At 40.6% G+C, this 13,593-nt stretch overlaps 1 protein-coding gene across 1 annotated transcript; it reads right to left on the reverse strand.

The window, feature by feature from the left end:
- Positions 1-4: 4 nt before the first annotated feature.
- Positions 5-13,074, reverse strand: KDM1A (lysine demethylase 1A; the record flags this gene model as incomplete). The annotated part of the gene is made up of 9 exons (XM_010163562.2): positions 5-24; positions 4,552-4,666; positions 5,106-5,293; positions 6,060-6,192; positions 6,590-6,701; positions 11,282-11,355; positions 11,790-11,924; positions 12,641-12,731; positions 12,932-13,074. Coding segments are annotated over 9 exons (1,011 nt in total), but the record flags the coding sequence as incomplete, so codon positions are not given.
- Positions 13,075-13,593: the final 519 nt, after the last annotated feature.

Raw genomic sequence — 13,593 nt, forward strand, 5'->3', positions numbered from 1 at the left:
CTACCAATGCCAACAAAATTGGTGCTGGGGGTGGGTGGGTGGGTGGGGAAGGAGAGAGAAAAAACAATTAAATTATTGAAATTGAACATTTTAATCAGACAAGTTGAATTTGAGTAGGCAGCTAAGTCATGAGGTTAGAAACTAAACAAACCCAACAACATTAGTCCTAGATCTTCCACCACCATGTTGAATTACCAAAAGGAAAATTAATTAATATATGCTATAGTACTATTTAGAATTATCAACAGAAGTTATTTAAAATTAAATACACACATTAGGAAGTACAGCATGCAGAAGAGAGAAAAGGTTTTTCTTTACTGAAGACATCACTTGTTTGACATAGGAGTTTCCACTGGGATTTAAGAGTCATCTGTGCTACATTTAAGGGAACTCAATACCTTCCAAACAATCTAATTTAGGTACGATTAACTGCACAGCAGTTAAGTTACCTGTACAGGCATTTCACTCATACAAAGTATCCAGATTTCTTCACTACCAGTGCACATTCACATTAACAAATCTCAGTGGAGTGGAAACTATAAACAGTGGAACAAGACTCAGAAAAGCAGCAATTCTGAGAAGAATTCAGATGTCAAATGGACAGATACCAAATAACTGAGCTGCCCATGTGATGCTCTGGTGAAGAGTGTTAATGTGATTATAGGACATAGAAACAAATAGATGAGGCCATTTTACCCCTGACCAGGTATGGTAAGACTAAACATACATTTTGGTAGTCAAAAATTCAAGGAAAATCTTAGGTAAGAACTGAAAAACTACTAAAATAACCCAATGTCAAGAAACACACATTTATAAGAAGTGACTCAGATCAGAGCACAGTTGCTTAATGACAACTCTTCTCAGTTGATCTTTCTCCTACTGGAGACATTTATGAACTCCTAAATTTAGCAAAGGAAATACTACAGCTAGAAAGAGATGTCAAGCATATTGAAATCAGAAATAAAGTCCTTTTCAAAAATTTGCCTTTAACTTTTGTACAAGTTTCCAAAATGATGAGTGAATTCCTTATATCCTGGTATATATGGAGATCTCCTGGTACACATTCCCATCAAGTGACTGCTCTTTAAAGAACACTAGCTGAAGTTCAGTTGTGATATTGGAAGACCCAATAATATATTCCAGTCAAAAACAAAAGTCTTTGAAATTCTGAAGAAATTAGACTAGTAAGGCTGTTACTACTGCAAGTATAATTACACTACTCAAGATACAATTAAGACAATTCAATATGCGAGACCTCTGGGACTAGAAGTAGTTATTATTGGAGAGAAAAAAGATACAGGATTGCTCCTGTAGTTAAACTCAGTTTTCTGAAAGATTAAGCCTAGTCTTTCAAATAATTGAAGGAAAGAACAAAAAACTGGTTTCCTATCATCCATAGGCATTGGGAATTTTTTTTTGTTGTTTCAACAGCAAAGTTTTTCCTAGTTTGCCATCCCTGACACAATTAGATCCCTGAACTTTTCATCAATTATTCAGTCAACATATTTTTTCTTGATGGAACAACTACATGTTCCAAATGCAGCTTCCAGTGAATTTTTTCATGAAAACTCATATTCAGATGACAGTAAAATATTTTTACAGAAATCCTGCCTCTCCAGGCATAAGACTGTTTTGTTCGCATTTATCCATATCTGAAAATGTTGCTATTCAGTCACCCAGATTAATTTACTGCAACAGAAAGCCAGAAGGCTGTAGAAGAACAGTGACAGTTACTATTTTGTTATGCAAATAAAGTGCTGCTCAGAAAAGCTTCTTGCATGATGAGCATGTGTCACCACAAAAAAACTCCTTGAAGCAGTGATGTTTACTGAGCCTTGATACCAAACAGTAAGCAGAGAATATGGTTTAGCCAGAGATCATTGAGTAACCACAAAACTATGACAGAGAAAGGGCCTCATCTTTTTCATCACATGTCTTTAGGAAAAACAGAAGAGCCAGGCAAGAAAAAAGAAACAGAAATCTCATTGGACTTCCAGAAAACACTGAGCCTTTCTGACAGAAGTTCCTCTGTCCTATGCTGATAGGGTCTCCCCATCTTAAAGTGTGTCTACATGTCTACAACAATAATTCAAAAGCAGGCTAGCTGCTCTGAGACATCGACAGCATTCCTGTTTTCTCAGCATTCATTACCCAAACTAGACTTAAACCACTGGGAGGATTCCTGTCTCAGCTACAACAGGTCACCCAACAGCAGTAAAAAACACATGCAGTCTTTTAATCTGAGTTTCACTCCATTCACCCACCTATCTTTAAACACTTCTCAGAGACCAGTTGGTCTCTGCCAACACAAGACCTTTAAAGACCTTCCACAGATTTGATACACAATGTGCTATGATACTTTTAGGTTTGGGTTTTGGTTTTTTTTTGGTTTTTTTTTCTCCTGTATTAATAATTGTTCTCCAGTCTGTTCAGTTTAAATAGTCTTTGTACAAAATGCTACAGCTACAGAAAATGACAGAAATAAATAACAGCTTCACAAGTTCAGCCAGGTCTACTTTAATATTTCACAGTGTCGTCACATTACCTGCCACCTAACTATCCATGAGAAACAGTAATTGATTTTTTTTCAGTTTTAGGCATCTGACTTGTGCTTTAGCGTAGGATTTTACTGCATTTCTATTTTATTTCTACATGTTCTGTCTATTTTCACGAGAAGGAAGATTTTGCATTTAGCAGCAAAACATTTGAATATGAAATGGTCTTTCCATCTAAACCAAAATTCTACTACTTGTTAAGTACGTAACCATCTTTAAGAGCCATCTTAAAGCCACAAAAGCAGATACATGAACAGCTTTGTTATCCAAGGCTCATTACTTGTATTTCTCCAGTCAAGTCTTAGCAAATATTTTAACAATCAAATGCTCTAGAAGGGCATCTTCCTTGTGTAGCAGTTTGCTCCAGTTAAAAGAAAAACCTGGCCTGCCCATGATAGAGTAGAAGAAAACCCACTGGTACTTTAAACAGTCACCTGCAAGAAAAATAACTCATTTAATAGTGTTCACCGTATATACACCTTTGCTTTTAGTATGATCAATGTCAATGAACAAAACCAGTACGCTTACTGAAAATATCTTCTGACAACCTATTGTGGCAGACACCAACTGCAGATAAAACTACTCATTGCAAAGTCCAGCTGTAGAAACAGGCAGAGAAATACTTTCTGCCTACTTAAGTATTTTCTAAAGAGGAGTTTTAAAATTATCTGTCAGTCCGAGACCCCTGGTCTATAATCATAGCTGCTTTGCCCCTCAAAACAGGAAACAACATCACTCATTCAACAAATCGGAGACACCACACCTTGTCTTTCCTCTAGGGCACACTGCATCTTAACCATATGGATGGGCTTGCAGCTTATCAAGCTGGAATGGTAATGCTCAGCAGCAGACAGAGCTACTGCAAAGCCTCTAGCGTGTTCCACTGAAATCTGAGCGCTCAATCCTCTGTAAAGCCTGCGCTGCACCACCTTGAGAAACTGAAGCAGGATAACCTGCAAACACTGAGTTCTGTGACTCAGCCACATAAGAGAATATGCAAGTCAATAGCACTCCTTACATCTGAAAAATATATAATTTATCTTGGTTAGTTCTTAGACACTTAAGCTTGAAATCCTGGGCAGAAAATTCACCTGTACCAGAAAGACCTGAGGTCACAGATGAAAGGGGCTCATCTACAGTTATCAAATCATCCCAGATTAGACTGACAGCCCTATGAAAGAGGTCTGGCTTCAAACTGTCAGTTCAACTTGAGAAACATCAAGGAAGCTGAGGTTTTCAAGGCTAAGATTAAACTGGCCAGTCCCACTTCCACGAGAAGCTTAGTGAAAGCGGGGAAGAGCTCAACCAATGTTCCAAGCGGCCAGAGAAAAATCCAATTTCAAAGAGACTTATGAACAAAGAAACAATTTTTAATTCAGAAATGCTGCAGAGACAAATCACCCTTTTCCCTGAGAACTCCATACATCCCCCTGACAAAATAGATACTTAATTAAGACAACACTGCTCTTTAGCAAACGGAACATGCATTATTTGTTGTATTTCTGAAATACTATATAAACATGTAAGATTAGGTTTCTGGTTTGGTTTTTTTGTTTGTTTGTTTGTTTTTTTTAACACAGCACAATAAAAAAATTAGAAGTTAAGTCTTTCAGAATACCAGTGCCAACTAAATAGATGCTCAACAAAAGCAACCAAGATAACACTGAATAAGTCACAGGACAACTTCATCGAGGTGCAAGACAATAAAGTAGCCTATAAAAATGCAAGTGTTGCAGTAGACAGATAGCAATGCAATTTAACAGACATAGCCTGGAACTCAGCATTAGTAAACCCATGCTCGTCCATGTTATGCCCTAATTTACTACAGAATTGTTTGCAAGTCAGTGGTGCTCTCTGCTTACATTTGTCTTCCTACAAATACTATCTTCTTATCATATCCATATGTGAAGACTAATAGCATCTTTAAAAGTGCTCTTTTCTAAGTCTGAAACTACAAAATAAGACACTGGCAAAGGTAGATATGCACCACAGCTACCTTTGTACAGGTTCCAAAACAGGAAAAGTTCTCCTCTGCTTGCAGTAGTGCTACCCACATGACCAAACAAATTGACACTTGGATCCCAGAAGACACGATCAAAACACAACACAACCTAGAAACAAAAAGAATCAAGGGTTAGGAAGAATGCACAGAAAAAAATAAAGACAATTACACTCATTGATATTTATCACTGGAAAGGTCAAGAACGGAAAATCTGGTGCATATATACTGCATATATGAAATACATAGAAGTGTATACCTATACTGCCTTCCATAGGTTAGTATGCTCTCATAGTTTACAAATTTGCTAATTAACAAGCTACAGCATACATTGAGTCAACTGACTTTGGTAATTTAACTGTTTAAAAATTGTGTCAGAAATAGAGAAGAGGTCCTTACAGTTCTTCAGATAATCTTCAGGATCAAAATCTAGCAAAACACCAGTGGAAAAAATGTTCTTCCTCTCATCCACCATACACATTCCCTATACATTTCAGATTCTACCTATTGCAACCCCAGTTCTGCTGCAGTTCTCTCAATGACCAAGTCACCTTGTTGAGGTTGCCAAATCCCATACGCTGCACTGCAGAAGTTTTCCACTCAGGAAGAGGCGGCACAAACTGCACTGCTGGAGGCTGCTGTTTCAGTACTCCCAAGGGAAGAGTACACAGCACAGCATCACATTTATAAATGAAAGTCTGGCTAGTAGATCGGGTATTAACAGCTATCACTTCACAGCCTGAAAAGGGGAGAGAAAAACAACCATTAAATAAGCCAGGAAGCAAGAGCACTGGATTAAAAATTAAAGAAACTACCATAAAAACATATCCACATCAGAAAACATTTTGTTTATGGAGACAGCTTTACACTAACAATTGTTTAACTTGTAGGCAAGTGAATGTTACTGGCCACATAGCTCAATTCCAGAAAATGTAATTTACACAGCATCTGAAAATGGCTATACTGGGTTAATCTAGGCCAGTAAATTATATTTAAACATATGCATAAATAAATAGCAAGTAGAGAGTGAGCCTTTCATTGAGTCTTCTCCCAGTTCACAGTTTCCCAAGCCCAATGTTCTGAATAACAGGCAAAAAGATATATTCCTTCAATTTGTTTGAGTACATATTACATTCATTTACACTTCTAATACCAGATCCTGTGGCACAAAGTCTTAAGCAGTCAAGACCTCTTACTGCAAGTGCTTCAATTAATGAAGTAAAGAAATGGGAAAATGTGAACTTGTGAATCGGTAAAAGCAACTGAAAAGGATGGTGACAAACCAGACAATGAAACAGGCAAAAAATTTTAGAGATTAATAAAACTCTAACAGCTTCCTACACAATTAATCACAATAAGAAACGTGGTTCTTTATCTAACCCAAAACATATATAATAGGGTTTTTACAAGATCAGTCTTAACACTTGCTTCCAGAAGCACTGAGATCTAATTTCTATGATCATACTCCCTCAGAGCAGTTTTCCAGAGAAGGTGGTTTCATTTACCTGATGCTGTATAGCGAACCTGTCGAACTGCTGTGTTTAATTTAATATCCAACCCTTCTGCCAAGGCTACAGGCACACAGGAATATCCATTCCTCACAGTCAAGTGACTGCCTGTGAATTCAAAGTCATCATCCTAAAATGAAAATGCATAAAAAGCATGCATTGATAATGAAATCACATAATTCAACAGAAAATAATCAGCAACACTATACAATGGCAACATGTTTTAATTTTATTTTTTTTTTTTCAAACAATGAGTCAAATAAATTTGAAACCCTTTCTGTTTATTAGTTAAGTAATAATTATAGGAACTTTCAGTAGACAGTATTATTAGAGGTTGTTTTCGCACTAACAAAAAGCTGTCTGGATTTCATGAGCAAATAATTTTCATGTAAGAGCTCAGTATGTGCATATAAGAAGGTAGCACTTAAGTGTTTAAAAACTGTTAAAACAGAGAAGTTTCCATGAGAATGAAATAAATATAGCTTAAGTTTTTAGTGTATTATTGAGTGAATACATTAATTACCTACCTGGTCCCAGTGCTTCAGTGAAAGTGTGGAGAGGGGTGTAGCATTAGCAAATTCTAGGTTTGCAAAATGCCAGTCGAGTATTTGCCTGTCTCTTGATGACAGATAAACATCACTAGAAAAAAAACCAAACCAAAACAACACAATATAAAAGCATTTAGTTTGCTACAGCAGCATATTGCAAGTTTATTGCTTTTGAAAATCTATTCACAATTTTTTTTTAGTCTATCCTTAGTGGAGAAATAAAAATAAAAAAAAAAAAAAATCAAGAAAAGGACACAAGGAGATTCTCTGTCCAGCATTTGGACCTCCTTCATGAAAGCTGAATATCAAAACCCAGCAAATTCACATTTTCAAAGTAGAGTTCATGTAAAATGTTCTAAGCGAAGCTAGAAACTAACTTTAAAAATAAAAAAAATTACATAGAGAATGGCTCAAGTAGCATGTATTAAGAATGAGGCTAAAAACCTAGTATAATCAAACAGAACACAAAATAATATTCTGACAAAAGGAGCAGGATTGGTATGTTATCAGGGGAAGGACTGTCCTGAAAAGAAGGTGGAGAGAACCTGGATGAGAGGCCATTGACCTAACAGAAGACTACCACTGGTCTAAACAAAGAGAGCTTCATTGCCGGGAGGAGGGGGGGAGGACAGAGAACCTCAGACACCCAGTTCAATACGCATGGAGTAGGAGAAGGCAAAGGAGGTTCTGCAGCCCACAGAAGTTCAAGGCAGAGCAGATACCCACATGTAGGCTACGGAGGATCCCACGCTGGAGCAGAAAAGCCAAGCCCAAGGGCAAATGTGACTGAGACCTGAGAGTTGCTCAATGCCATAGTGGGGGTGGACCCCCAGATGGGGATGAGGAGGTATGCTGGACCAGAGGCCCATCCCCATGCTGGAGCCAGGAGCTGAGCCCAAAGAGGTCCATGATTCCATGGGAAGCTCACATTGAAACACTTTGTTCCTGGACTTTCATGCTGGGGAGAGCAGTAGATTTGAACTGACTGCAACCCCAATTCTCTGTGCCACTTGAGGAGAGAAGGTAGAGAAATTGGGAGCAGTGATTTGAGTCCGGGAAGAAGGGAGGGTTGGGGGAAAGCGCTGTGAGATGTGGTTGGTATGTCTCACTGCGCTACTCGGATGATTGGTAACCATCAGTTAAATTGGCTTTTCTTGCCCAAGTTGTGCTTGTTTTGCCTATGACCCTAATTGGTGAGGGAGTCCTCCCTGTCCTCATCCTGATCTGTGCCCCCTTTGTTGTGATACCCTTCCCATCTCACCAGGTGGGGGACTGAGTGCAGGGGTTTGACGTGGGGGTCAAACCACCACAGTGACTCAATTGCTGCCCTACACAGCCGGTTCTATTGTCTGAGAACCCTTTCAGTGAAGAAATTCTTCCTGACATCCAATCCGAACCTTCCTTGGCACAACTTGAGGCCACTGCCTCTTGTTCTATCACTAGTTACCTGGGAGAGAAGACACACACCTCTCTACACCCTCCTTGGCTTTCCTTTGTTGTTAATATATTAATATTTTTTATCTTTCACAGAGTCAGCCAATTCAAGTTTTAGTTGAGCTTTAGCCCTTCTCTCTGCAAGACCTCACTTCATCCTTGCAGTCCTGAGATGCCTGCCCCCTTTCCAAAGTTCAGACTTTCCTCTTTTCTCTGAGATCCACCCAAAGCCCTCTGCTCAGCCAAGCCAGTTTTCTTCCCTGCCGGCTTGTTTTTTGGCACATCGGGATGGCCTGCTCTTGCGCCTCCAGGATTTCCTTCTTGAAGAACATCCGGCCTTCATGGGCTCCTTTGCCCTTTAGGACTGTCACCCACCTTTACTGACAGTCTTCTAAACAGTTCAGTCTGTCCTCCAAAGTCCAAGGTGGCAGTTCTGCTGCCTCCCCCTCCTTGCTTCTCCGAGAATCGAGAATTCTATCATTTTGTGATCACTGTGTCCCAGGTGTCCTCCAACTGTCACATCTCCCCACAAGAGCTTCTCTGCTCATAAACAACAGGTCCAGCAGGGCACCTTCCCTAGTTGGTTTACTCACCAGTTGTGTCAGGAAGTTGTCTTCCACATGCTCCAGGAACCTCCTAGACTGATTCCTTTCTTATACTGGAAGATTACACTTCCAGCAGACAGCTGGTAAGTTGAAGTCCCCCACAAGAACGAGGGCTAGTGGTCAAAAGACTTCTCCCAGTTGCTTGTAGAATATCTCATAGAATCATAGAATGGTTAGGGTTGGAAGGGACCTTAAAGCTCATCCAGTCCCAACCCCCCTGCCATCAGCAGGGACACCTTCCACTAGACCAGGTTGCTCAAAGCCTCATCCAACCTGGCCTTAAACACTTCCAGGGAGGGGGCATCCACAACTTCCTTGGGCAACCTGTTCCAGTGTCTGACCACCCTCACAGTGAAAAACTTCTTCCTAATATCTCATCTAAACTTCCCCTCTTTCAGCTTAAACCCATTTCCCCTTGTTTTGTCATTAGTTGCCCTTATGAAAAGTCCCTCCCCAGCTTTCTTGTAGCCCCTTCAGGTATTGGAAGGTCGCTATGAGATCTCCCTGGAGCCTTCTCTTTTCCAGGCTGAACAGCCCCAACTCTTTCAGCCTGTCTTCATCTGTCTCTTCATCCTGGCTGGGCAGGATAGCAGACTTCCACCATGACATCTGCCTTACTGGACATTCTGCTGATTTTTACCCATACACACACAACCCTATCAACACCATCATTGAACTCAATGCTATCAAAACACTCTCTAACGTAGAAGGCTACCCTGCCACCTCTCCTTCCTTGCCTATCCTGCCTGAAGAGTTTATAGCCAGCCATGGCAGCACTCCAGTTACGCGAGTCGTCCCATCATGCTTCCATGATGGCAATTATATCATAGGATTTTTGCTGCACAATGGCTTCTAATTCCTCGTTTGTTGCCCATGCTGTGTACACTGGTGTAGAGGCACTTTAGTTGGGCTACTGAACCCGCCACTCTTCCGAGGGGGATAGTCTTAGTGCCTAAGTAACTACTCACTGTTGTTTCTAACCCATCAATATCATTTGCATCTTTGCTGCCACTTGGAGTAATATCACCCGCTTCCTCTCAGGTGGCAGACCAAAGAGCCTTGCTAGCACACCACCCCTTGGACAATGCAGTGCCATCCCCAGGTCTATTCTTAGCAATTCTGGTTTCAGTCCCCTCCCCCATCAGACCTAGTTTAAAGCTCTTTTGATGAGCCCTGCTAACTTCTTGGAAAGCATCCTTTTGCCTCTTGGAGACAGGTATACCCCATTATTTGCCAGCAGGCCTGGTGTTGTGTAGGCCAAGCCATGGTCAGAAAACTCAAAATTTTGCTCCTCACCCCAGGCTCGGAGCCAGGTATTTATTTCCTGGCTCCTTCTATTCCCCCCCTCATCATTCCCTGTGATAGGAATGACAGAGGAGAACACTACCCTGTGCACCTGATCCCTTCAGCATTGGTCCCAGGGCCCTGAAGTCCCTCTTAATTGCTCTTGGGCTTCTTGTTAGGGTTTCAGTACTGCCTACTCGGAAAATCAATAATGGATAATAATCTGTGGGCCTTACCTGAGTTGTAAGTTTTCTTTCCACATCTTCCCCAGGTAGGCAGCAGACTTCCCTATGAAAAGTGTCTGATCTGCATATCGGGTCTTCTGTTCCCTTCAGAAAGGAGTTCCTATGACAATGACCTGTCTTCTTTACGGAAGCCGATGTGATGCAGGGTTTAACCTTGGGAATGTTTCTGGGCTGTGGGAACCACCATCCACATTAAGGTTGGGTTCCACTTGCAGAGCTTTGTATCCATTGTGCAAGGGAACCTGGGACGCTGGGGTTGTCACAGGCGCACATGCCTGCTGCACTGGGCAGGAACCTGTTGCCTTTCCCCGTCTCCTAAATCTCTCTGTTCAGCTGGGTGGAGAGAGGATAGGGAGTCCTCTGTTGCACAAGGCATGCCTCCTCGTTGGGTTTGAGACTGGGAACACAGAGTGTTGTTCCAGTAGTCAACCTCACTCTCACACTTCCTAATAGTCCTCAACCTGCTCACCTCTTCCTGGAGTTCCACCATTAAGTGGAGGAGTTCCTCCACCTGGGCACATCTTCCACAGGTGCATTCCCCATTGGCCTCTGATACCAGTGAGAGTCGGGGGCAGGCCCTGCAGCCTGACAACTGGGTGGCTGCACGCACCCACTGGGGCTCCATCTGGGAGGTCACATCAGTCGCAGCTGGTGTGGAGCTTGGAGAGGCCTTAATTTTTTGGCGAGTAGACACCATGGTTTCCTGACACTTCTGGCTGAGTTCCACTGCCCTGCCCGCATGCCGCGCCTGCTCAAACTGCCACACCACACCCTGTTTGCCATCCTGTTCACTGCTCCTGGTTGCTGGCGCTCCCGAGGGGCCATTTAAATCTCCCGCGGTTGCTCCTGGCAGTGCCCCTGCGGTGTCAGCCCTGGCTCGCGAGATCGGCCGCTCCTGAGGGAACTCTGTCACGTTTCCCTGGCTGCAGGAACCTGCCCTTTCCTCCTCACACGCGCTCAGCCATGGAACTTACCGTTGACACCACTGTGCTCCTCGCCGACTGAGAAAACATACTGTAGCATTTTTGAAACTCAGTGAAAAGTAGTAAAAAACCCCAAAACCTGCTTTCCTGAGTATTTATTTTTATAGTTTGTATCTTCACCTTGGTGGATTGGCTTCAAGTTCTTGTAACTTCTCTTCCAGCTTTCCTTGTGTTTCTGCCAATTCATCATACTCCTGATAAGATTAAAAGCTAACATTAAAATCAGTTTACATGTAAAAGGACTTAAAGACATAATGTAGCATCAGACTAGACCTAATTTTAGGAGAAATCAGTGGAAGATTAACAGTTTTAGTGGAATCTAAATCAAGTTCTTTATTTTTCCAACATTTAATCCCGCATGTTGGATTCTGCTGTTCTACTATACAGAAGTCCATGCCACACTACAGAAAAGATTAGTATGTTAATGTTTCAGGAATTTAAACACTCAGCCATAAAAGCTTAATGCAATACTTTTATGCCTACTAAATCCCAGAGTTACCATCAATCACATTCTCTTAAGAATCTTGGATCAGAGAGAGAGATGTGGAAACATTTATATTGGCTAATTTTATCTGGGTCCTGAAATCCTCAGAAGCCACTCAAATGCTGTATGTATGTCATCCTTTACCTTGCAAAGTGCAGTCAGATCTCTGTGTTTGCTTTTCACAAGGAACTCTGCTGTAATATCCCGAGGTGGCTTCACTTCTGATGCTTCCTTATACTGTTGATGAAGTTCTTTAATCTTCTCTTTTAAATTTACCATCTTTTTCAGGTGGAGTAGTAAAAGAGAGAAAGGAAGGACAAAAAAAAAAGTTACTGTGTAAAATGGATATTCATCTCAAACTATGCCATTATACCAAAGAAATTTCCTGGATTTGGAAAATGTTACTTATATGCAATTCTACCTCCAAGAAACCACAATAAATACCACCAACCCCAAAACAACACAGCTTAAATCCAGCATTGTTGATTTCCTACAAAATATGTTACAAATAACTTAGGATAAGAGAGCTGTTCTCAGACATTTTTAATTTGAGAAACTTCCATGGAGAAGTAAAGATGCCATCTACCACAACCAAAAATATTTTAAATAAGCCTAAAACACTGTTTCTACACTACAAATCAGATTTGTGGTAAAGAAAAATAAACATTTTAAAATAACTCCCCAAAAGCCTCAGTCATTATCAGCGTCTTTAAAGGAAGCTATGAAACAACACTGTTTATCATGTCTGTCCTCTCCCATTCTTTTCCTACATTTATGTTTTACAGTTTTCTGCCTAATAATTTATGTGCTCCTCCTCAAAAAATGGAGACTTCTTTGTCGTAACAATGCTTCTACACAGGTCTTAAATGAACAAATTAGTTTAAGAACAGCATTAATGGTAACTTTCTGATATTTCTCCATGGATGTTTTTGTATATTTTGCCACTTTCTGAGGAACCCAATGCTAACCTCTTGTTCTAAATATCATCATCTGACCTTGTTAAGGAGATCTTTCAATTCCTCCTGTGTTTTCACAATCTTTTTCCAGTGTTCGATCTGCTCATCCTTCACATGCTTCTCCTGCAATCTGGAAAAGGTGAGAAGTGAGAGTGAGAGATACTCACGTTCTTGAGAAAACTCATTAACACAAACAAGAACTCATCAGAGATCACACAGCTGTATTAAGTGGGTAATGCTTACTCTAGGACCATCACCATTGTTTCAGGTATCTTTTGGAAAATCCTTCATAAAACAGTAAAATCTACCATGAGGAGAGAAGTCACTTACTGTATGACAACCTCCAGAGCCTGACCTAGGGAGACAGGCTTATTATTGAGAACATTAAAATCCAGCTGATGACTGAGGTAGGAGGTAGCTTCCAGCAGACGATTAAATTCTTGTTCCACCATTTCATCTTTCTCTTTTGGAACCTAGGAGACATAAGAACAAACTTTCTTTTTAATAACCTACTCATAAATAAAAAAGAAAAAATATAGGTCACTAGAGCTTAAAGCCAAGACACCCAAGTAGTACAAAGAAAATTTTAAAAGAAACCAGACCAATGACACAAATTACCTTCTCTAAGGCAGTCTAAATTAACAAGAACTTGTAACAAACTCAAAATGCTACCATTCTCCAAATTAGAGAAATGAGAAAGGCAGAGAGCAGATAAATTCTTAGAGCAGTGCTCAAAGAAAAGGTATCACATGCTCTAAACTAGAGCAAGACTTCAAGAGTACAACAAAAAGTAGCTGAGAACAGCCCCTGTAAAAAGAAATTTAATACTCTTAGCTCTTTCAAATGGTCAGACACAAGGTCTGTACAACACAAAGTCACTTTGCCAGGATATCTGACTAAAATGCTACAAGAAGAGTTGACAAATCACAATAACAACTGACCTCTCTTGCATGAGGAAAGCAAACCAATGTGGGGGCACATGAAGATTTCCT

This window comes from Antrostomus carolinensis, unplaced genomic scaffold, assembly GCF_000700745.2.
Source record: "Antrostomus carolinensis isolate BGI_N321 unplaced genomic scaffold, ASM70074v2 scaffold13572, whole genome shotgun sequence".
NCBI lineage: Eukaryota > Metazoa > Chordata > Aves > Caprimulgiformes > Caprimulgidae > Antrostomus > Antrostomus carolinensis.